Here is a 26,437-nt window from a genome sequence, read left to right as displayed (position 1 = left end):
CCCCACGGCAAAAACAGGTAGTTTTGTATTTCATAATTTTGATGTGTCCACATAGTGTTTTGGGGCCTTTCGCTTCCCGCGGGCACTAGGCCTACCCAGACAAGTGAGGTACTATTTTTATTGGGAGACTTGTGGGGTGGAAGGAAATGTGTGGCTCCTCTTAGATTCCAGAACTTTCTGTCACCGAAATATGAGGAAAAAGTGTTTTTTTCCACATTTTGAGGTTTGCAAAGTATTCTGGGTAACAGAACCTACTGAGAGCCCCACAAGTCACCCCATATTGGATTCCCCTAGGTGCTCAGTTTTAAAAAATGCACAGGTTTGGTAGGTTTACCTAGGTGCCGACTGAGCTACAGGCCAAAAGCCACAGCGAGGCACTTTGCAAAAAACAAATCAAGTTTCAATATAAAAATGTGATGTGTCCATGTTGTGTTTCCTGTTGCAGGCACTAGGCCTACCCACACAAGTGAGGTACCATTTTTATCAGGAGACTTGGGGAACACAGAATAGTAGAACAAGTGTTATTGCCCCTTGTCTTTCTCTACATTTTTTACTTCCAAATGTAAGACAGTGTGTAAAAAAGACGTCTGTTTGAGAAATGCACTGTAATTCACATGCTAATATGGGGACCCCGGAATCCAGAGATGTGCAAATAACCACTGCTTCTAAGCACCTTATCTTGTGCCTATTTTGGAAATACTAAGGTTTCCTTGATAACTATTTTTTATTCTTTATATTTCAGCAAATGAATTGCTGTATACCCAGTATACAATGAAAACCCATTGCAAGGTGCAGCTCATTTATTGCCTCTGGGTACCTAGAGTTCTTGATGAACCTACAAGCCCTATATATATATCCCCGCAACCAGAAGAGTCCAGCAGACGTAACAATATATTGCTTTCGAAATTCTGACATCTCCGGAAAACGTTAGAGTAAAACATGCAGACAAATGGCTGTTTTTTTCACCTCAATTTCAATATTTTTTTTAATTTCGCTGTTATTTTCTGTAGGAGACCCTTGTAGGATCTACACAAATGACCCCTTGCTGAATTCAGTATCCTGTCTACTTTTCAGAAATGTATAGCTTTCAGGGATCCAGCATTGGTTTTACACCTATTTCTGTCACTAACTGGAAGGAGGCTTATAGCACAAAATATAGTAAAAAATGGGGTATGTCCCAGTAAGATACCAAAAATTGTGTTAAAAAATTTGGTTTTCTGATTCAAGTCTGCCTGTTCCTGAAAGCTGGGAAGGTGGTAGTTTTAGCACTGCAACTCCTTTTTTGATGCCATTTTCAGAGCAACACAAACCTTCTTCTGCAGCCCTTATTTCCCTTTTTTTTTAAATGAAATGTTCACTGTATTTTGGTTAATTTCTTGGTCTCCTCCAGGGGAACCCACAAACTCTGGGCACCTCTAGAATCCCTAGGACGTTGAAAAAAAATGATGCAAATTTGACGTAGGTAGCTTATGTGGACAAAACGTTATGAGGGCCTAAGCGCAAACTGTCCCTAATAGTGAGAAAAAGGCCTGGCACCTGAGGGGGAAAAGGCCTGGCAGCGAAGGAGTTAATGAAGACTTCTAAATTGGAGCAACATTTCACAGACAGGCTTTACATAATTCATGTGGAAGATTCATATAGATTTTCATCTTGCTGTCATAAGTAAGCAAACAATGTTAATGTTGCTCAGTTCAAGAGACTCATGAAGATTCTCAGTCTAATGCATTCGCCTTCATGACAGCCATAACCAATTGCTTATCAATTCTGCTGGTAAGGGATTGTCCACCACTGTGTAAATGGGTGTGTTACCATGCCTTGAATGCCTGATTGCAAGAATCTGGTATCCTGACTTTTGTTTTTGGCCCTCACATCATGTTAATCTAGCAGTGGCACAGAGGCTTAGGCTTGTGTCTGAATCTGAGAGGTGCTGGTCTTCTCCTGTGACCTGGAGGGGTACACCAGGTGTGCCTTCATTTTAGACAGAGGAATACTATCACTGTCATTTGGTTTGTCGGGCATATAACGTGGTGGTGGCAGCATTCAATGTTTTAAAAATGAGTAGTGTTATGAGATCTTTTTATCTTCTTCAACAGAGTGAAGCCCTACTGGTCCTATCATGTAAAAGTCTACTTCTACATGGTTGACCAGTCCTTTACACTAACATCCACAGAACCTGTTAAGAGTGTTGATGTGTGTAGCATGTGTGGTACATGTATAATGTGTGTGAATGAGTCAGAGTAATGTAGGCCAATGTGATCCATTTTTGATGCTCCTGGCCTGGCCATAAACAGGAGGGTGAGGTCTATGTTCCCTTACTATAAAGTGTATCACTCACATTGCTGTAGATTTAGAAAGGAGGCCTCGACACTGAAGTGAGGGGAGTGGGAACAGGGCTCTTTAAGATACTGGTCATAAAGTTGCTGCTGATTAGTCCTCCTGAGGACCACCATTTGATGGGCAGTATGTGTGAAGGGTGGAACTACTAACTCTGTTGTGCGAGGTGAAGGAAGACTACATCTTGTCTTTCCCTGAATACCCCTTCAGTTGGGCTGATGTCAGGTGGCGAACCCTCTTTGTGACTCTGATGGGATTTCTCCAGGAAGGAGATGTCAGTGCTGTGGTGAAGCACAACTCTACACATAGGCTGTGCCTAGAGAATGGACCACTGATAAAATATTGAGGAAAGGAATATTGATGTAAAAAATATCAGAACAAAATATTGATTTCCATAATTTCGAGAGCCTATAGGTGTGACCCCCTGACCTGTTCTTGGCCAAGAGTCCACTTTGGCTCCACCAGCCTGCCTCCATGCCCCTGACCCCGCCATCTGCCACTAGAAGAAGTTCGAGGCCCTCCACCACCTGCCCTTTTTTAATTCCACTTTGTTTTACCCTTGTTGTTTGCACTGCCCATTTCCAGCCGGCTCTTGCCGGTCTCCTGATTCCTGCCGCTGCGTCCCCTGCGGTCCGCCCCCCTCACATCCCCATTGGTCCTTCCCTCCCACCTCCTAGCTGCTCCTCCCTCCCACCTTCCCTTCTCGTTGGCGGGCGCTGCGCGGCCGTGCCGCTGGCACGCCAGAGGCAAGCCTGCCTGTGCCCCTCCGCGCCTGTACCGTGCCTAGCGTCGGTCCCCCTGGCCCTCGCTGCTCCGACCCCCCGAAGCAGCACTACTCCTCCACAAAACTCCACTCCCTCAACCCAGGCCAGCATCCTGTCTGCGCCCAGGCCAACCCCAGGCACACACATGGACCATTCACATGCCACTCATGCCGTTTTTCCTGCACTCACACAAACTCCACAACAACACCAACCCCCGCAACCACCTTAACTGCATACTCCTTAACACCCGCTCCGTCCACAAGCACGCCATCAAGCTCTGGGACCTGATCACAACATACTCCCCTGACATCGTCTTCCTCGCGGAAACATGGATGAGCCCCTCATCAGAACCCGACATAGCCATAGCCATTCCAGAAGGCTACAAAATCTCCCGTAGAGACTGCATAAACAAGCCAGGAAGGGGTATCGCCATCATACACAAAAACACCATCAAAATCTCCACCAACACCAACGACACCCTAGAAAGCACAGAACACCTACACTTTTTAATACACATCAATGCCAACACCACCCTTAGAGGAACCCTCATTTACAGACCACCAGGTCCCCGCCCCCCCATTTTGCGATGCCATCGCAGATACTATCAGCTCCCACGCCCTCACCTCCACAAACTACATTCTCCATGGTGACCTAAACTTTCACCTGGAAAGCACCCATGACTGCAACTCCACAGCCCTGCTGGACAACCTCATGAACCTCGGCCTCAAGCAACTGGTCACCTCACCCACTCACTCAGCAGGACACACACTTGACACAATTTTCACCTCCAGCAGCACGTAACCTTTACCCTCACCACCGAACTCCACTGGACTGACCACCACTGCATCCATTTCTCCTTCATGAAACCCCCAACCCACCACCAACAAAACACCGCACCCTACCGAAAGTGGGACAAGATCTCCAAAGAACACCTGATCGCCAAGCTCACACAAGCTCCACCCCCATCACCAATTACCCTAACACTTCCGCCCACAACCTCACACAATGGTTAACAACTTGCGCAGACTCCCTCGCCCCATTGAAAAGAAACAACAACACCTGCACCATCAAGACCGCCCCCTGGTTCACCACAGAACTCCAAGCCTCCAAACGTGAATGCTGCAAAAAAGAGAAAGCATGGCGCCAAGAACCCTCAATGAGCAATTTTTCCGCCCTCAAAACAGCCATACGCAAACACCACCAACTCATCCAGACCACCAAACGGTCCTTCTACAAAGAACGCATAGACAACAACTCACACAACAGCAAGGTACTCTTTGCCATCGTCAAAGAGCTCACCAAACCCAAATACAGCCCCTTTGACCCCCCTCGCACCCAAAACCTTTGCAACTCCCTCTCCAACTACTTTCACCTCAAAATCGTAGACATACACAACAGTTTCACAGCATCAGCACCCACCATCAACACCACTGACACGACCAACAACACAACGCCTTCCCACACCAACCAACTACACACCTGGACGACCCCAACCAACGATGAAGAAACCAAAAAAACCATGAACTCCATCCACTCAGGCTCCCCCACAGACCCCTGCCCCCACCACATTTTCAACAAGGCCAGCCAAATCATCGCTCCCCAGCTCCGCACCATAATCAACAGCTCCTTCGACACTGCAACCTTCCCAGATGTCTGGAAGCACGCCGAGGTCAGCGCGCTCATCAAAAAACCCAAAGCAGACCCGGAAGACATCACGAGCTACCGTCCCATCTCTCTTCTCCCCTTCCCCACCAAGGTCGCTGAGAAGATAGTGAACGCCCAACTGTCTCAGTTCTTAGAGGAAAACAACACACTCAACGCCTCCCAGTCTGGATTCCGCAAGAACCACAGCACTGAGACCCCCCTCATCGCCTGCACAGATGACATAAGGACCAGACTGTACAAGGGCGAGACCGTCGCCCTCATCCTCCTGGACCTCTCCGCAGCCTTCGACACTGTATGCCACCAAACTCACGCCTTTTTGACGCAGGAATCCAACACAAGGCCCTAGACTGGCTCACCTCCTTTCTCGCCAAAAGAACCCAAAGAGTCCGCCTCCCTCCCTTCCGGTCTCCAGCCACCAAGATCATCTGCGGGGTCTCCCAAGGATCCTCCCTCAGCCCCACCCTCTTCAACAAATACATGGCCCTCCACACCAACATCCTCCGCCCCCACGGAATCACCATCATCTCTTACACAGACGACACCCAGCTCATCATCTCCCTCACCAGGAACCCTTCCACCACCAAAACAAACCTGCACACCGGACTCCTCGACATCGCCAAATGGATGACAGCAAGCCACCTCAAACTCAACTCCAACAAAACAGAAATCATCATCTTCGGCCCCAACAAGACAGCATGGGACAACACCTGGTGACCCACCGCCCTCGGACCACCCCCAACACCCACCACGCAGGCAACCTTGGCATCGTCCTAGACTCATCTCTCTCCATGGCCCAGCAAATCAACACCATATCGTCCTCCTGCTTCAACACCCTTTGCATGCTACGCAAGACTTTCAAATGGATTCCTTTAGAAACAAGAAAAATGGTCACCCATGCCCTCATCAGCAGCAGACTGGATTACGGCAACGCCCTCTACGCTGGTACCACAGCCAAGCTTCAGAAAAACTCCAGCGAATCCAGAACGCAGCTGCACATCTCATCCTCAACCTCCCCCACCACAAACACATCTCCGCTCACCTCAGAACCCTACACTGGCTGCCCATCAGCAAAAGGATCATCTTCAAAGCCCTTATCCACGCTCACAAATCCCTCCACAACACTGGACCGGCCTACCTTAACAAATGAGTAAACTTCCACACACCAACTCAACTTCTCCGCTCAGCTGACCTCACCCTCACCACAGTCCCCCGCATCCAACGCACCACCTCCGGTGGCAGATCCTTAACCCACCTTGCCGCCAAGACCTGGAACTCTCTCCCCACCAACCTAGGCAAGACCCAGGACCTCCTAACTTTCAGAAAGCACCTCAAGACATGGCTTTTTGAGCAGTAAACGGCAACCCCCCTCACCCCCCTCAGCGCCTTGAGACCCTAACGGATGAGTAGTGCACGTAATACATTTTTTGAATGTTTGATTGATTGATATATATATAATATATTATGGCAAGCACAGAAAAATCTGAAAAGAATATTGTTGACACTAATATCATCCAAAAATATTGATCTGTTAAAAGCAATAAATGTTAAACATTTTAATATATAATTTTAATTTAAGGTAAGTTAAATATATTCCACTAATATGTAATACTGCATATAAATAGATACTTTACACATATGTGTCTATCTATATATATATATATATATATATATATATATATAATAATGTAGCATAGTTAGAAAATATTTACTTTACATGATATCAAATTTTTTAAAACTTTTAATTGTATTATTATAAAAAAAAAAATATATATAGATATATTCACACTAATATTTAAAAAATATTATTACAATTAATACAATGTAAAATGAATATTGTTCTAAATTATGTTAGACACTGTGCATCTATATATATATATATATTTATATATATACATAGTTGTGTATATATATTTATATATATAAATACATATATATATATATATATATATATATATATATATATATAAACTATAAACGAAAAATAATTGTAAAATAAAAACAAATAATGTTAATACAAAAATATAAAAAACTAAGAATATTATAAACTTTATTCAATCAACATTATTAAAACAATTGGAGTCTGAGAATTTTAAATATACTATTGAACTCTAGTTAACTCAACTGTAGGGAAAGTGTTGAGCTTCGGAGGAGTAAAGTTTACTTTTCCAACTGTAGTCTATGCACCAGTAGAGAAAGCGTTGGATTTCAGAAGGGTGAAATTTACTATTCCCAATCCAGTCTGTGCAACAGTAGGGAAAACGTTGAATTTCAACGGGGTGAAATTTACTTTTCCCACTCCAAACAGCACAACTGTAGGGAAAGTGCTACACTTTGGAGGGGGAAAAATGTACTCTTCCTACTCCTGTCTGTGCATCAGTAGGTAAGAGTTGGATTTCGGAGAGGTTAAATTTACTATTCCCACTCCAAACACAGCAATAGTAGGAAAAATGTCAAATTGCGAAGAGGTATTCTTTTATTACTATAATATAAATACACAAATAAAAAATAATCTATTTCGCATAATTATTATTCACAAAAATATATAATTATCAATTGTTGAAAAGTGTATTATTGGTAAGGGCAGGTGAGTACCAACACTTAGCAATAGGCCACCAACCCCCACTAGATCGAGTTAGGTCTCAATAAATTAATCCCAGCTGAACCCTTGGTAGCTTGGTAATGAGCAGTTAGGCTTTACTTAGGAGACAGGTGTGTAAAGTATTTAAACATCACAAACAATAAATAAGTGAAACACAAAGCACTTTATAAAAGTCCAACTCCGAATTATAACAATAGATTAAATTTGTATCTTTAAAATGACAGTTAAATGAAAAAAATCGAATAAAGAGAAGAAGAGATATACATTTTTAAAGAATAAATGTTTTAGCTCATAGAAACTAAAAGCGGCAATCTGGACATCTGGTCACACTCAATCGGGTCATGCTCTTTTGCTTGGCGATTTTCTTCACCGGGACGAAGTTGCAAGTCGGATGCAACCTCACTGGAGCCCTCTTCAGGTACTCGTCGCAGGAGATCTCGGTGAGGAATTGTATGTTCGGACAATTTTTCATGGTGAGAATCTTTGTCTGGGACAAACTTGAAATTGAAGCCGACCTCCCTGGAGCCCTCCTCGGAATCCTCGGTCAACTTTTTACATTTGGACTGAGAAACTTTTTTGGAGCTTTTTCTCCCCGACGTCGAAAGACCCTCCATGGCAAGCTGATTTTGAGTTGACGGCATCTGATTGCCTTTCCACAAGCCCCCCTGTGGAATTTTCAGCATGATGAACCTGCAAGTCAGGCCAGGTCACGAACGACGGAAGCCAGCTTGACTCACGGCCTCGAGTCAGTCCACTAAGGAAGCTTTTTTTCCAAAGTTGCTCTAAACTTCTGGATCTTCTTGCAGAAGCTCTTTGAAGGTCCTTTAGGAGTCCACACCTCACCCCAAGGTTCAAGAAGCTTTCACTTGCTCCTTGAGGATTAGGACTCCAACTCCCAGAATGCACTTTGTTCTAGTCCAAAAATGACTACTGGACACTGGTCAGCTGGTCAGTTTCTTCACACTTGATGCAGGGGACTCTGGTCATCTATTTTCTACCTATAGCAAGCAGTAAGTCCCTTCTTGAAGCAGTAGGCAAAGTCCTTTTAGTGGTGAAGCCCAAGTGTGCAGCTGGTGCAGTCCTTCAAAGTGCAGTGTCCAGGTGCAGGTCAGGAGTCTAGCAGGGCAGTCCTTCTTTGTCTTGTTCCTTGTAGGGATCTGAGGTGGGGCACAGCTTTGCCAGTTTAAGTCTTGCTCCTCGAGGTGGAAAGCAGGGGGGAGCTTTGTCCAATCATGTACAGGCCACCACCCTCTTGAGTGACCACTTCCTGGGAAGCAACATTCTCCACAAATCCAAGATGGTAAAAATTCAATCTCAAAGGTTAGGTCTGGCTGAGCCCACCCACTGGTGTGGCTAAGTTTCTCTTAGCACATCCCTTTCAAGCCCTCTCCTAAACTAATCAGGAGGCACCTGGCTGTCTGTTTTTTCAGAAAATAGGGGCGGTCCATTTGCTGGACCAAATGTCCTTCCCTCCTTTGAAGTACAGTTTGGCTGCTCTCTCCCAATCCTGTTTCGTCATCTGCTGAGGCAGTTCTTCTCCCCCATGCACTTTCTTTGTGTTCAGCCCAGGCCACCACTTCACACCTCATCAAGGTGGTTTGGCCAGGCTGCCAGAGGCTGGCCAATCAGAGAAGGCACTACAGAGCAGAAACTTGTAACTTTTAAAAAGAGTTCTAAAACTAGCTATATTAAATTCAACAGTGGCATGTTGTTGGATTAATTATAACTTTTAATTTGATATTAGACATGCCATATTTTGCTCCTTCCCATGGAAAATTAGACTTTATTATGGTAAAATAAAGTCTCCCCGTGTTAGCCTATTCACAACAATGGGGGAAAGCAAATTTAGCTATTTTTCCCCTCACTAAGGCTTATAAAACATCTTTTATAAGGTCCCTGCTTATAGTTACACTGCACCCAACCCTGGGGGCACCTAGGGCACACCTTTGGGGTGACTTATATGTAAAAATAAGGTAGTTTAAGACGTCGGAACTACTTCTAATTCCAACTTCGAATTTGGGATTAACTTTTACTTAAAAGCAGCCAGTAAGACAGGCCTGCCTTTAAAATGACACTGGGCACCTCAGCAATGCACCTATGGGTGCACTACCTATGCTGAGGTCCCTAAATCTACCTGCCCTACCATATACTAGGGACTTATAGGTAGGTTGATACAGCCAATTATAATTAGCCTAAATTGCATAATCCATTTTACACAGAGCACTGGCCCTGGGACTGGTTAGCAGTACCTAGGACACAGCCAAGAGTCAGCATCCACCAGTATCTGTACAAAAAGTTGCGGCGTGACCAGGGCAAAAAGGAGGACTTTCCTAACACAATTATAAATAATTGTTATTCATTTATTAAATAATTCACTTCCCACCCTATACCCCTACAAACCTAGCAGCTGGCACACAAAATATAACTTAAACATTTTTTTTTCAATTATTTACATATGTAAAATCAATTCATAAATAATTGTTAATTATTGCGTAATTGAATAGGTAGACTAGACCCTTACAATCCCAAAGGCACACAACTAAAATATAATTAAAATAATTTAATATTCCATAATTTCATTGTTTAAAAATCAATTAAGCAATTCATTTACAAACATAGGGCCTGATTACAACTTTGGAGGACGGTGTTAAACCGTCCCAAAAGTGGCGGATATACCACCTACCGTATTACGAGTCCATTATATCCTATGGAACTCGTAATACGGTAGGTGGTATATCCGTCACTTTTGGGACGGTTTAACACCGTCCTCCAAAGTTGTAATCAGGCCCATAATTTCTAATCTGAGGAAAACATGGCAGCATTCCTAGTTGGAGAATTTAGGAAACATATGCCTCAAGCTGTTGCCGCGCTCCAGCTGCAAGTCAGTGATAGAATACAATGTGCTCTCCATCACCACAAATACAAACTCTCACCCTCTTTGCTGTGAAGTGCTTACGTTGATCACTAAAAACTATAACTCACCATTGCAGTCTCACTACCACCCAGCTACTCTTGCAACACAGGCTTTCGCTGTGGCATCAGGCAGTAAAGAACTTCAACAGAGTTAACGCATGAAAATACTAGCCATTTAATCTATGGAAATCCCACTGAATTTAAGAAAAGTGGCGTTGCATCCAATGCAGCACCACTTTTCTTGTGCACCTGTTAACACCACCATGTGTGTGCTGTATTTAAGATATGGTGCACCATGGTGGTACTAGGAACAATAGCATCTTGTGCAGTGGCGGGCGGCAGTTTTAGGAGGGAGGGGAGCGCGCGGGAAGCACACTCACACTTTCACACACACGCACGCACATCCATTAACAACACTCATCAACATTCAAATATACACGCATGCACCAAACATTCATTAATAAAGATCACACACACACACTTACCTTCAGCCTCAGAGGTGCCAGGAGGGTTGGGACTGCTGCCTTCCCTCACTGGATGACCTTAGGTCAGCCAATGAGGGAAGGCAGCAGTCCCAGCCTCGTCACAGAGTGGGATGGGGTCAGTGAGACTTCTGACCCCACCCCACTCTGTGACAAAGTGTCACTGATTGACACTCGCCCTGGGTGCTTCAGGGCTTAAACCTGAAGCACTCAGGTTGAAGTCAATGGGTGACACTTTCCTCGTCACCCGGGGGATGGCCTCGAGGCACCTTTGCTGAGCCGAGGATGTCACGTCCATAGGAGCTGTGACCTCTTCAGCCTAGCAAAGTTCATCTCAGGCAGCCAGGAGTCTGCACAAATCGTGCATGTCTGCTCCTGGCTGCCTGACCTGAACATGAAGAGTGTCTGTTAGGCTGACCTTTGCTCCGCCTGACAGACACTGTTCATGAGGGGCAAAAGGTGGGTGGCGTGGCCACTCTGCCCTAACGGACGGGCCGTGCCTGGTCTTGTGGCGCTTTGCTCCACTAACGTTAAAAATTCTGATGATAGTGGAGCAAATTGCAAGGAGGCCAATTGATTTTAAAAAAATAACGTAAAAAATGGTGCAATAAAATCTTGTAGATTTCATTGCACCATTTTTGCAGGCCTCCTTGCACAGGAATGCCCCCTTTCCATACATTATGCATGGTGCTTGCTTAATGTGGCGCAAAGGGTCGCAAAGTTGCTCAATGCATGCATTATGCCACTTTCGTAGCTATGGCATAGCGTGGCATTTTTGGCAATCTAACGCCACATTAGCATCAGACAAATGATGATAATGTGGCATTAGATGGCGCAAGGCCATCCTTAAATTTGGGCCAAACTTTCTCTGTACCTGTAATCAGATGTTTTTTTGTTTAATTTCATAAAATCACGCATGTGTATTTGTGGTCCTTAATAATTCAATGATCGGCCTGCCTATATATTTGCTAGTTCATCTGTATACTACTAAGTGCATACAACCAGGACTCAAACCCTTTTAATTCTATTTGTGAACTTTATAAATTAAGTTTAAAAAATGATTTCAGAATGTGCCTTTTATTAATTTTACTGAGTTGCTATGCTAATCACCTGCCCAGAGGACAGTGAGTTGCATCATGTCTGTTAGTCAGCATCAAAAGGGTTACAGTATTACTAATTACATCTCATACTATAACTCCCACGCAGAGGGGTGAAAACTGGAAAAAGTGAAGCTAACAGCTCCAAATAAATGTTTAGGAGATGCCTACTCTTCCTAAAGGCTAGGTTCAGAGCTCCTAGAGTGTGGGCCACGATTACCATTTGCCCTGGGCTTCAGCTCAAAGGGTATATTTGGGTTTGGCAGCTGTTATTTGTAAAGCATTTATCAAAACTAGAATTATTAAAAACCTCAAAAGCAGAAACAGACCTGGGCAACACTTGCACCCTAAGAGAGTGTGACAATAGATCTATGTTCGTAGTATGTGTTTGAATGTAGCAAGCAATGAAAAGTGTATATCATTTTGTATTGTTTATGTTTCCCATGTCCCTCCTGCTTTCCCTCACTCCCCCCGGTATAGTGTGCTCAGTCCATTCAGTCCCTACCCTATCTTGGATGTTTCACAGGTTCCATTCTTAATATTCTACTTCCTGACAGTTGAGAACAGAGGCAATAGTGAGGCAAGGTATTTTGGTGGGCCCATCTACGTTCAATATACTTGACCAACTTCACTTCCTCAGGTTTGGTTCTTACCTTAACAAATTGAAATAAAATACTCACACAAATAGACATGCACATCCTCACACAACACGTCATACCTAAGCTTCTCATGAGCAGTATTGGCTGTAAAGAGAGTGTATTTACTATTATAAAGCATACAAGATGGATTAGGTTAAATAAAGGACTACAGCAAATATGATTGTTTAGTCTGTTGATGAACTTGCACAAAAGTATCTAATACACTACAGGGACTTGTCCCAGTTGCGCAATGGGGCCTCATTACAAGTCTGGTGGTCACTTCACCACCAGACTCGCAGATTGTGGTTGGACCACTGCCAATGCGGCGGTCGGAGCACCATATTAGGCCTATGGCGGTCGTGCCGCGGTGAGACCACCAGCTCCGCCAGGCTCGTAATCCTCAATTACGAGCCAGAGACAAAGCTGTAGGATGTTTCCCACTAGGCCAGAGGGCTGAAACTCAGGTTTACCCCCACTGACCTAGCGGGAAACTCTTAATAGGCCTGGGAGGGAGGTACCACTATGGTGGCAAGCTCCCCCTCAGAAGTTCGGCGGACGGCCTAAACCGTCCACCGAACTCATAATAAGGCTCATGGTGTGTATGTGGTTTTCTCAGGGTTTACCAACACTGTGGGGACCAATCCGGTCCTCACAGTGTGTGATAAACATGCTGTTCGATACACAAATATACATATATACACACAAACTCACATATATGGGGCATATATATATATATATATATATATATATATATTACATAATTATATTAAATAATTGATTTATTTTATTACCCAAATTATAATGAAATAAAAACACGTATTTCACAAAGAACCATAAAATATGAAAAAAGTCAAGTCTTCCTATGAAGTATTCAAATATGGGTTTAATTATTATAATAACAGCCTCCAAGCTAATGGGCAGATCCTTAACATTGTCAAAGCCACTATAATTATGTACCAACTTTATCTAAGTAATAATAAAGCAATGTTATCTAAGGATGTGGTAAAATAGGCAATCTATGTGGCTCATTCTCTGCCAGCATTACTTTTATCCTTTTGAGCTAGAAAGAACAAAGTTTTCAGGAATCTGAAAATTATGCAGCAAATTAGGTAGAAATGCCATAGATGTATAATTATTTGGTAGAGACTGCAGCCACAGAAGAATAGAAATGCTCTGGCCTTGGCCTTTGCCAGTTTTTTGAGCAACAATTTATTCATGAAAGGTAGACCTAAATATTTTGGCCCATATTTATGGGCAATTGGCATAGGGCAGTGCCGCAAATCTTCTTACTGTGCTGCCCCAATGTGCAAGGGTTGGAATGCACTGCATTTATGAAATATGATGCATTCCTGTCCTTTACCTCTTCGCAGGCGCACAATTTGCTGCCTAGTGCCATAGCAGGCTTTTTGCACCATGGTGCAAGGATGTCTGCATTGCATGCAGGATTGTTTTTGTGCAGGAAATGACACCTTCCTGCACAAAAACAATCCAGAGAGGCGTTTTCCTGTTTCTGTGGACAAATGAGGATAAATACAAATATTTCTCCTTGTTATGCCACACCTCGGGTGGCTTAAGGTTTAGGCACAGCCCCACATTTATGTCATTAAGTAAATCTGAGGCAGCATCCAAATCCATGGGTATTGCATAGGAAAACCCACCACAACGCCAGTGGAACGCCCCTCTGGTGCAGAGTAAGGCAATGCAGAAACTTGCAATGATTTGCCTTATTCCATATCTAAGAGGCCATGAAAAGCCACACAAAGTGGCTTTGCTTGGCCTCATAGATATGGTTGAGTGATTTGCGCCACTGGTGCATCAAAATAAGTGATGCTCCAGCAGCACAAGCCTCTTGTAAAGATGCCTCTTTAACTCCAATCAGTGCCAATTGCTAGCTTCACTGTGATGAAAACAGCTTTTTTTTAAATCTCTGAAGAGCACCTATAGACCATACCATATAGTTAACAGTTACGCATCCTCTCTCTTGTGTGCTCTCTCTATATGTGTATGTATGTATGTATGTATGTGTGGATAGATAGATAGATAGATAGATAGATAGATAGATAGATAGATAGATAGATAGATAGATAGATAGATAGATAGATAGATAGATAGATAGATAGATAGATAGATAGATAGATAGATAGAAATACATACACTACACACATCACCCGCACATAATGACATTTCATTTTAATCCATTCAGCAAGAAAACATGGGATTCATCTTCTGGCGATGTGAGGCGTTTTGGTCCTATTACTTGGATCTTCCTAAAACAACTGCTTAAAGCGTGCCTTACCAAAGAAATAAAAAAACGAAGTGTGAAATTTCTGGATATCAATTTGGAAATTAAATAGAACAAAAACAAACTATTCTAAATCACAAGGGAACATCAGGCACTGCATTCTATAAGCACTGAGTGAGCACCCAAAGAGTTTTAACTGGACAATCCTGTATGGGGATCTTATTGGAATCAAATGTAATTGTATTACAAAAGAAAACCACGAGATAAAATCACCAAAATATTGACTTTAAAATAGAATGCTTTATGCCCAATATACATCTTAATATTTACATAAAACATCGTGAGATATGTACAAGGGATAGTGAAAGAGACTTGTAACAAACCATCTGTGCCTTTTGACCATGTTTCATCTTCATCAAAGTGGACATCTCCACCTTCACCATATCCAGGATCAAATGCATGGGCCAAAAACTCTCCTGGCCCATCAAATGGAGAATTGTCTCCGTGATCTACAGTGAAAAAAATTATTGTTTGCCAGTTACTGCAGTGCCACGAGTAAGAACAATCTCTTTGAATGTGATGGGCATATTTACTTTCTAGTTCCCAAAATGGGGACTGTGCAGGTAGAAATGACAGGAGAAATGTGTAAAAGTCATGTTTAATAACCTTGTGTGTCTTTGTCTTATTGCGTTACCTGCAATGAGATAATCAAAACGTTGATGTTTTGTGCTATTTCGTTGGCTATACCATCAAAATGGCTCACCTGGTCAGATTTATTTTCCTACTCTAATGAAAAATCTAGATTTTTCAAAAGAGATCATTGTTAGACCTGCCAGCCTTAGGGTGGTCTTCCCTCAAAAGTTTTGACTTTCATCCTCCATTATGCTGGACCTATTTTTGTTGGCCTTAGGACTCCAAGCACCTTTCTGCTAACCAGTGCAAAAGTGCATGAGCTCACTCCTTAAAGCATAGCAATATTGGCTTACTCCCCAAATTGCATATTTAATGTACATGTAAGTCTCTAGTGAAGTGCAATACATGTGCCCAGTGCCTGTACATTAAATGCTGCTAATAGCCCTTTAAACATGTCTCAGGCCTGCCATTGCAGAGCCTGAGTGCAGTTTAAACTGCTATGTTGACCTGGCAAAATAAACCATTTGCCAAGCCCAAACCTTCCTTTTTAATACTTATGTCACCCCTAGGGTTGGCCCTGGAGAGGGCAGGGTGCAATGTATTCAAAGAGTAGGGCATGTACATTTTAGTTTTTCATGACCTGGTAGTGAAAAACTCTTAAATTTGCTTTTTACTACTTTTAGGCCTATCTCTCCCATAGGGTATCACTGGAGTTGCCTTAATGCATCTTATAAATGTAGGTTTTGAATAGGAAGAGATGACCCCCTTCATGTTTGGTGTCTCTGAAATCACAATTTAAAATCCTAACTCATGATGAAGTCAGATTTGTAATTGCAATCCTGAAAATGCCACTTTTAGGAAGTTGGCATTTTCTTACCTTAGCCAAGTGGTGTCTCTAGCTGTCTCTTGTCGCATGACTGGATGTAGTTGGCAGTTGGGCTTTGTGTATTCCTCCTAGATAGCCAAACACTATGGGAGTTTAGCTGTGACTTAATGGGTCGCCCTGGGCAGGAGCTGGACACAGCCTCTGTTACACCTGAATAGGATGTGTCCTGTCCACACACAAAGGGTTTAACGGTCCTGTACTGTCAATTCAGCCAGCTTGGAGCCAGGGCAGATGAGGAAGGGAATTCCTTGCACTTCAAAACCACTGTCTAGAACCTCCTCCCACTTTCCAGAACCAAGGCACCAAAGTATAAATACTGGACCTCAAACACCACAACTTCAGTACAGTTCTGTACCTGTGGATACTCTGCCAGGAAGAAGGACTGCTGTGCTGCTGAAGGTCTGCTCCTTTGCTCGACTTCTACTTTGTTGTGCTGACCCGTGCCTGTTGCCCTTTTGCCTGGGAGTGAAAAGGACTGGACCTGCATCTCTCCAACCCAGAACGCTGTGTGACTCCAAGGGCTAGTTAGGTGGCCTCCTAACCTGAAGTCTCAGGGACATAAAACACTTCTAACCATCCTACTTCAGGCCCTGACTGTGACATTGGTAAGTCTGTGCTACCAAGTAGTGCATCCCCAGTCCTGGACAATTGTAAATTGGCCTAAGGTGCTTGCTCCAGTGGACCAACACATCCTCTGCTGCAGAAGTCGAACCGATGCATCACAGCTGTTGCGTGGAATAGATCCAGCATATCACTACTATATAGTGGGTCAGAACCGATGCAACAGACTTGCTTCACTGCATCTTGGGACCAGCCCATCACCGTCAGAACTGCCAATGAGCAAGGCGTTCCCTTGCACAAGCTTTGCATATCCCTCGATGGCGACAGCCTCAACAATGATGCCAAACCTTCACATCACCGCTACAGCTTGAATCGGATCTACACATTGTATAGACTATGCTATGCTTCCTCAACATTGGTTTCACATCACAAGCCCTGTCGACAGGGTCCTTGACATCAATGCACCAGGATCTTGCACTGCAGCCTTGCTGCATCTCAGAACTGATGAATCACTCCAGCTGCATGACGCATCTGTGCTTCAGACCCAGGCAACAATTTACAACCAGTGTGTAAGGTACCTTGGCTCAACTGGCCTAAATAGGTTCCTGTAGCTGGCTCGTGCTCCATCGTAGTTAGCCTAAACTTTGGACTTTGTCCTGGTGCATCACAACCAGATCTCCCTGGTTGGCGCTTCTTGCTTCTAAGCGCTGTTCTACAATTTATTTTTTTTAATTCATAACTCAATTTCTACTTTCTGGATTTATGTCATTTTGGTCTTGTTTTATTTATGAAAATATGTTCTATTTTTCTAACCTGGTGTGGATCCTTTTTGTGTGGTGTTTCACAGTTTTTACTGTTTGAAGTGTTGCACAAATACTTTACATATTGCCTTCAAGCTAAGCCTGACTGCTCTGTGCCCAGCTACCAGGGGGTGACCACAGGTTAATTTGGTAATTGCTGGTGCCTTTCTCTGACTAGGTTTGTGGTTGCTACTTAACTAGGGCTTACACCCCAGTCAACCAATAACCCAATTTCTAACAATCATAAACAATGGTGTGCCTCTTAAATATTGAGAAGGGAATATCATGGAGTAATATTATCATAGACAGAATATTGATGGACAAAATATTGAAACATAAGTACAGATTTTCCATATCTAACTCAATGTATATATAGCTTGACAATATATATAGCTTCAATGCACGTAGATGTGGAGCTACGAATGTTAAATCTATACTTGCTCTATGTGCTCTTACCTTTTAATTTTTTTGGACCTTGATATTTTGTTGACGGTATTGAGACCACGATACTCCTAAACTTAATTGCTCAATATTCTGTGGTACAATCTTATAATTATGTCTCCTGGTTTCCCTATACATTTTATTAACAAACATGTTTGGGTGCCAGACATTCCTCATAAAGTAAATAGAATGGTTCATAGTGGCGTTTTTGTAGCCAATTTAAATGTACAAATGGCAAATGATTTGCCAAAAGCACTTACCTCCAGCTACAAAAGAGATTTCAATGTCTGATATGTCATCATATATCCTGGTGAATCTCAGTGGTGTCACATTGCTCCAAACCTTAAAAGCTTTCTGGACTGCATGCTCCACATCAGCCTGCATCATATCTGGTGTGAAGTTTAGAAGTCTGAAAATTAATAGAAGTCAGTTAGTTTCCCAAAGTGCATAGATATTAATCAGTAGAGTGACATCTCTGAAGAACTGAAATGGCCTTGCTTCTCCTCACCTGTATGTCAGGTTGGTTGTTTCCCACTTTGAATGACTTTCCGAGGTAACATAGTTTGCAATATCAGGATTTGCACACCGTGGTTTCTCAATTATGTCCATAGTGGCTGGATCCAGCTTCCCAGTCACCTCCAATCCAAAAAAGTCTTGCATTTGCTTCAGCTTTTCAGAGAATGGATTACTGCTTTTCATCCGTGTGATAGGCTTATCCACTGTTTCAAGGTTGTAATACCTTTTCAGGTATCTCTGAAAAGGATAAAGTGGTACATTTAGAATCTGCATTCCACAGGCACTGAGTGAAAAGACAATAAATTAATATTTGTATTCTATAATATGCAGTGTCTTAAATGTTGGCTACAAAACATTCCTTTCTGGACATCCTCAGGAAATACTCTCTATGGCCAGCTGTGTTCTCAGTTTGCTATGGGAATATCAAGGTTTTAATACCGACATGCCAAAACATTGTGGCAGAACTATCGATAACAAGAATATTATGAAGGTAACAACAGGTATGTATTGGGTTCATTATACCTAACTCTAGAGGTATGTGATTTATATATATATATATATATATATATATATATATATATATATGTATATATATAAATATATATATTACTTAGTGGCGGTCGCCAGTAGGTAGTTATAGTTAGGACCTAATTAGCATAGGAAAAACATTTTCTATTTTGCTAATAACTTTGGTGCCATTTGACAAATCTTCACAGGATTTTCATAAAATAGTTTGCTAGTTACTTCAGCTGATGACTGTAAAGTTTTGGGGTGATCCATCAACCGAGGGCCGTGAAAAAGGGGGGTCCCAAAGCGCATTTTCCTCATGCAATCATGCATCATGAAATTGGGATTTCAGACACAATTAGAGCCTGAACCACTGAACGGAATTACACCAAATTTAGCAGAAACCTAGATATTGGTCCAGAAAGATCTCTTTTTGTAATTTGGTATAAATCTGTTCTGTAGTTATGAAGTTATTAAAGTAAAAAGATTTATGTATATCTAGAAAAGTGGATCTGCTGCAGATCCTCCACAGATCCGGGTGGATTTGAGGATTCTCATGCCAACAGCTATGCCATGATTGACTGGCTGCAACCTGAGAGGAAAATTGCAGCCGCCATTTAGAACATCAGGACTTGGTTCTGAGTGGGGGAAAAAAATGTAAAGGTGATAGAAGGGGTCATGGCAGAGGTACCCAGACCCAATGGGACGGATGGAGGGGTCTGTAAGGGACCCTTCATGGGCAAGAAATTGTCCAAAAATGTTTTTTTTGCATGCAAAAGAATCCCCGGGTCCACCCAGATCCTCCCAGATCATCAAAGATTCAGGAGAATTTGGGTGGATCCATGGATCAAGACCCTAATTTTTAAAAAAGCACACATACACCCATTCACAGAACCACAAGCCTACTCACATATTCACTCATACACCCACACAACCACTTACACACCCACTTACACACCTATACAGCCGCTCACACACCCACAAAACCACTCACACACACATTTACACACTCACACACTTATTCACACACTCACACACCCACTCACACACACATTCAACCACTGACATACTTATTCACACACTCACACACCCACAAAACCACTACTGCACCCCCTCACAGCCACTCACACACCCACTCACAAACCCACTCACTCATCAATTCATGCCCCCACACACCCACTTACAGAACCATACAACTACAACCACACCCACTCACAGACACACACAGCTACTCATATACCCACTCGCAAACCCATTCACACAGTCGCACACCGGCTCCACAAAGCCACTACTACACCCATTCACAGACCCAGACAGCCACTCACACTCCCATTCGAACTCTCACTCATAGTCTCACAAAAACACTCACACCCCACACACACACTTACACACCCACACACCCACTCTTACACCCATTTACACGTTATAGTAAAATTTATACTGGGAAAAAACTGTGAAATTCACTAGAAACACAAAGGTTACAGGGACGTTATAGTTTCGAAACAGCATTAAAACATTGAAATTCACTGACAAAAACAAAGGTTATGGGGACATCATAGGTAGGTTAATATTTTACACACAAAAAAACGCAGAAATTCACCAGTTATAGTTATTGTTATCTCAAGTGACTAAAACTCACCCCACTAAGGTAACTATAACTCACGTCCTCGCTATGCACTGCTGATTACTTCACATATTACATCCCTCATAATATCTTCTATCACATCATTGACAATATCACTGCAACATTTACAGTAAAATTACTGACGAGAAAACTGTGCATTTTAACTAATATCTATTATCACCCTTTATACGTTCTCCTTTTGTGACCCTCAAAACCTGCTGTTCACTGCAATGAATTTCAAAGGGCTGCTATCATTTATATTGGTCCCAAGATTACTGCCAGCACTTCCTGGTTGAAGTGCTGACAGCCAACCAGATCTCACCATGAGATCTATGCTTAGGCTTTGCCATGAAATCTATATTTCTTTTTCCTTTAATAACTCCCAAACTACTGAACAGATTTATACCATATAACAAAAAGCATGACCTGTGCACCAAGATCTAGCTTCCTGCTGTAGTCTTGTCTATAGGCCCAATGGGAAAATGCATGGGGAAAATTTGCATTGGTACCCCCCTTTTCCTCAGCCCTAGCTTAACGAATCACCCCGAAACTTTCAACACAGAAGCTGAACTGACTGTCAGATTAGTTTGAAAATTTCCTAGAAAAATTCGTCAAACGGTGTCAAAGTTATTGTCAAACCAATAAGCACTGTTCCTTTGTAAACTAGGGTCCTTGTAGATATGACCCGGCAGCGTGCGCCGCGGGACTGTCCCTAAAAGTGACATTCCGGCTACACAAGGGGGCTTTAAATAAGACCCTAGGTCCTAAATATATTTACTCAGTCACCCATCAGTAGGTTATATGAATGTATATATATACAGCTGTACGAATGGCAAAAGACTTTGTCACTATCTAGCTCGGCGAGGATAGCACTGTGCTAATCCTATGCTTAAAGACTTTGCTAGATAAGCAGACATTTGAGGTGAGCAAATCTAGAGTGTCGCTGGTGTTGCAGGGTGCTCCTTACTAGAGCAGCTCTCCACCTAAAATTGGGAACTTCCCAGAGTTCTCCTTTGTTTTTTGCATATATATATATATATATATAAATATATATATATGTGTATACCTATAATATATATACATATATGTATTATATATATATACATATATATGTATAATAATATATACATATATATATATCATGACACAAGAATCTAAATCATTTTTGCCTCAGTGTTTCTTGAATTTCCTACCCTCATTGGGCAGCTCATGTAAACAATGTCCTGCTGCCAGTATTACATTCATTGATGTTGAAATGGACCAATGGTATTTGATTTTTAACTCAAATCGCAATCCTGAATAAAAACGAAAGGGCCTCTTATGGCAATTGTATTATTGGGATCACAGGTCGACATGTTGATTCTTTAAAAAATGATTTTGTGTCATTTTCAAGCATGGTTTGATTTTCAAACAGCAACCTGCAATTCCGCTGCTGCGAAGTTTTAGAAGTTAGTGTAACCTGCGGGCATTTTTAGTCACCCTCCTTTGACTATTCCTGAAGTTGAGTTGTAATGTGAGCCTTATTAGTTACAGGCATAGTACACCGGGTGCTTTGATCGGATTTTTGTGAAATTCCCCATGCTTTTCAATTGCTTTGTTAGCTCCTGATTGTCCAATGCAGTCTATTGTTTTTTTTATTTTGAAATGTTATTTATTGAGTGGTAGCATGAATTATTCGTCGTATTTGTGGATTCCAGCAGTAGTGGTGAATATATTTGTGCATGCTGTAATTTCTTATTACATTAGGTAATGACGTCTCCATTCTAAAATTCCCTAAGCAAATCGTCAAAAATTAAAAATCATGAGGTTTATCGTTACGAGTTCGGTGAGGACTTCCGGTGTGGTAGCACAGCACCGGATGTCCTACATAAATTTCAAATGTGGTATTACCACATCATTGGTCGTTGGTGAAGAAGGAACGGTAAACGAACATAAAAATCGAGATTTCCCCACTTATTGCTGCATGTTTTTCCCAAATTTTGATATTTTCCACAGATATGCTGCACCTCATTTAACTACGCAAAAGTGTTCAGAGAAAATACCATAAGTGTGGAATTACCACCTAACTTGTGGTCCCGATTCAAGCGGTAACTCCCTGTTAACAGCCGAATTATGATTTCCTCATTATTCGTAACACGCCTCAAGTAGGGAATTACCGGGCCCCATTTGCAATTGAAATAAAATCCTCATTTGAACAATATAGAGTTAGGGTCTAAAAAAACAAAATAGGACAAGTAAATCGTAAAAACAAGAAAACGTGGCATATTCAGTTCAGGATTGAATGGGCATCTACAGCTGCTACTCTGCCAATGATAGCCATGAAAAGAAAATATGGAGCAATATGATGCTAACCTCAAGCGCTGTGAAATTTTACACTAACAAAACTCAAAAGCCATGGTCAGATTATACTGCAGACAAATTCAAGTACTGCCAACACCAAACAGTTTATGTGATCCCGACAATGATGATGACAAATTCAAACACCGCAGACACAAATCTATTTATGTGAGCCAGTCTTCTTTTCTGTTTAAAACTGTTCTTTTAAATGGGACTCGTGTTTATGAGCATTCAGCTGGCAGGGAATCATAACTACAGTCATTGCAAGGACGGCACACTCATGATTGGCAGTCTTTCAAAATGTGAGTCAGGAGGTCATACAACATAATGGCGTAAAACGTCTCGCCAGAGCATGCATACATTGCTGTGAAACGAAGTAAACACACACTGCAAGCACATATTCTGCAGCTTCTGCAGTTATTTTAAGGTAAGTTACTTACGGGAAATGCAAGCCCTTTTTTAGCCCTTTTTAAGAACGGCCCCCAGTCTCACGCGACTTTTTCTGTAGATTTGCAGCGATACCATGTACATAGTAAGTACAATTGTACCACACATTTAGGTGTGAATTAGAAATAATTTGCAAAAAGAGCGCTTGCACACGTTTCCACATTTATTAGTATACCATGTGCCGTGTTACCGCATTTGTAGTTTATATGGTAAAACCGCACCACACAAGACAGCAAACAGGAGTTAAATGTGAGGTAAACACATTTAACACTATTTTTGTACAACTGCGCCCATCTCTGGCAGCCAGGGTTTTACTCTTTCTTGTAAAATCGCAACTGAACATCGTAATTATGATCAACACTGAAATGGGGCAGTGTATTCAAATGAGATATTTTCATTACGTTACCATGACGAGTTAAAAAATCTGATCAATAGTACATTCTGGAGTAAAAGACTTACCTCTACTAGGTGCAAGTTCTTGTCTTGTTTCTCAAGTTCTTTCAGTGCAGGGAAGGCAAGCGAGTGTGCTGCACAGAGAATCAGGATAACGGGAAGGGTCGCCATTCTTGTCCTCACTCCCGTCGATGTATCGGAGTCTATAGGCGACCGACCCTCACTGTCCTGTCTCACCTGGACTCCAGAGTTTATATAGAATGCTTGTGCATCATCGGGGCAGGCGGGATTGCTCAACAATTGCAACTTCCTGCAGTTTTGTATAAAACAATGACAAAAAATTCACAAACGCGAAAAGGTGACACACTGGCTGTTAGGCAATTCTGTTCCCACCCCCACCTCACCAGATCAGAATACACTATTTGCTACATATAGCAAGTAGGGGAAGTGAGGCAAGCATTTCCTTCCTTACGCTGGTGTATATTTTTATGTCATACGAATTCGTGCACAGCAAAGTTCCAAATTGTGTGATATTTTCTGCCTCGGGACAAGAATTGTCAATAACACGCTGTACACGCCCGTGTTCTTCTGGCGAGGTGTTTTGAATGACTGTAACAGTACTGCAGTGAGGTGTGATGGAGCTGTGCTCCTTAGGTGTGACAGAACTGCTTAGGGAGTTCCAATATTCTCACAGTGTACAGCGGGTACTGGGACAATGTATCCCTCATGGTAGCGCAATCATTGTTCACACACTTGGTGCTTTGACCTTTGGCACACAGTGCAACACTCAGGTGGTCCATAACCACTCACATAGAACATTCAGGTGGGTTTTAATGAGTACTTAGCTGAACTATTTACATCATGTGAACTAAATAGAGAGGTGTTACGGCCATATTTAACCAGTAAGTGGACTATTTGATCTGGATTTAGTCAACATCTTTGAGTTTTACTACAATTAAATATATACTAAATTTAATGGAATGGGCTTTCAGCAAGATCTCTTGATCCAGTAGTCTGTTGTGTCAATTTTTTCTTGTGCCCGCTACAGTATACAGCATTGGGCAGACTACTTTAGCCATTGGCTAATTTCACTTTGAGATATCTTTCTGCCTTTTCACAAGGAGCACATCCGTTAACAAAGTAGTTCCACTAATCCATTCATTGATAGAGACTGCTATTGCAATCTAAGCTTTTTGACACCATTTTTTACATCTTATATTGGTGAGGGCCCAGTAACTTTCCCAATAATAAAGTTTAGCAAAAACCATAACAAAACAAGCATTGACAAAGCCAAAAAGGTGGCAGTGAATGCCAGTTCTATTGTCTTTCTCAGATTTTTTTTGATTAATTGGCAGTCCTCCAGCCCACCAGGTCAGTGGATGACCTTGGTGAAAGAAAGCCAACCTACTCGGTGGGGTTCTCTGTCCCTACAGTTCAACGCCTGACGAGACAGATGCATTAAAGGAGGAAGATGTGAAGAGAGCACCAGGTTATTTTCTGCCTTTCTCTGCTTTTTTTTGTGAAACTGAATTCCAAAACAAGAGTTTGTTTTTAAAAAAAAACAAATCTATGGACTGACACATAGGACGGTCCTTCCTTGCACACCAGGGCCCTTACTTGTTTTCCCTGCTAGGGTCCACCACACCTCAAATTGCAGCCTTCAGCAGGGAAATCCAGAGACAGTGGTCTGGACTTAATTAGGGAATGTCGACCATCATTGTGAGCTGGCAGCTGAGTGGCAGCATGACTGCTGGGTCAATGGTTTCCTCTGAGGGAGCCAGATCTTCCTCTGCCATCCCAATTCCAGCTCAGGCTCTGCCATCCCAACTCTAAATGAGGTATGGGAACCACAAAATTGACTTCTCTTATTTATGACATAGCCCCTGCTCTCAAATGTACAGAAGATAATATGGGGAATTCTTGCACATATTCCAAACCACTGGCAATGCTCTGGTAACTTTGCAACCTATTGTTTTTCACCTACTGTTCCACTCTAGGTCCTACTCTGCCAAACTCTAAACTTTACCTTTATTAGAGGTCCTTTGGTGATCCAGATTCAGCCTGTAACAGGAGGCACCAGCCAAATTAGTATTACAAGATGTGCAGTAACTCTGCATGTCAGGACTGTTTCACCCAGACGCGTTGCCTGCTAATAATGTATTTAGAAAGCAATTGACTATAAAGCACCTATAATATTGTGGACAGTACATTTGTTATTTTTTTGAATAGATTAACCTCTCTGCCAACCTCTAAATAAGGCACTAAGAAGCTTTTAATATTTTTTCTAAATCAATTTGGGGGGTTTCATTGTGTTTGTTCTTGACATTAATGTTGTTTGGTATTGCTTGAAATGATTGTATCCTAGTGCAGTAGTGGTTTGTAGGGCAACTACTCCCAAATTAACAATCACTGTCTTAAAACATCAAACTCCACATTAGAAGGCAAGTGCTAAAGCTTTAAACCCCTTCAGATCACCTTTCAAAGAATACATGCTTGCATGCAGAAAAAAATCAGTTTAGGCAACATTTTTATTTACTGCTGTCTCTTCATCAGAAAGT

At 42.2% G+C, this 26,437-nt stretch overlaps 1 protein-coding gene across 1 annotated transcript in view; it reads right to left on the bottom strand.

The window, feature by feature from the left end:
- Nucleotides 1-24,231, bottom strand: part of LOC138248631 (matrix metalloproteinase-18-like) — a 34,293-nt gene extending 10,062 nt beyond the window's left edge. The window contains exons 1-4 of the mRNA XM_069202363.1: nt 23,946-24,231; nt 18,564-18,808; nt 18,316-18,464; nt 15,118-15,243 (exon numbers count right to left, since the gene is read on the bottom strand). Coding sequence (XP_069058464.1) covers nt 15,118-15,243; nt 18,316-18,464; nt 18,564-18,808; nt 23,946-24,050 — 625 coding nt within the window. The 5' untranslated portion in view covers nt 24,051-24,231. The remainder of the gene's footprint in view (nt 1-15,117; nt 15,244-18,315; nt 18,465-18,563; nt 18,809-23,945) is intronic.
- Between the last annotated feature and the right edge of the window lie 2,206 nt (nt 24,232-26,437).

The sequence above is a fragment of the Pleurodeles waltl genome, chromosome 8, assembly GCF_031143425.1.
Source record: "Pleurodeles waltl isolate 20211129_DDA chromosome 8, aPleWal1.hap1.20221129, whole genome shotgun sequence".
NCBI lineage: Eukaryota > Metazoa > Chordata > Amphibia > Caudata > Salamandridae > Pleurodeles > Pleurodeles waltl.
The sequence above is the reverse complement of the archived record's forward strand: the minus strand, read 5'-3'. Positions and strand labels throughout refer to the sequence as shown.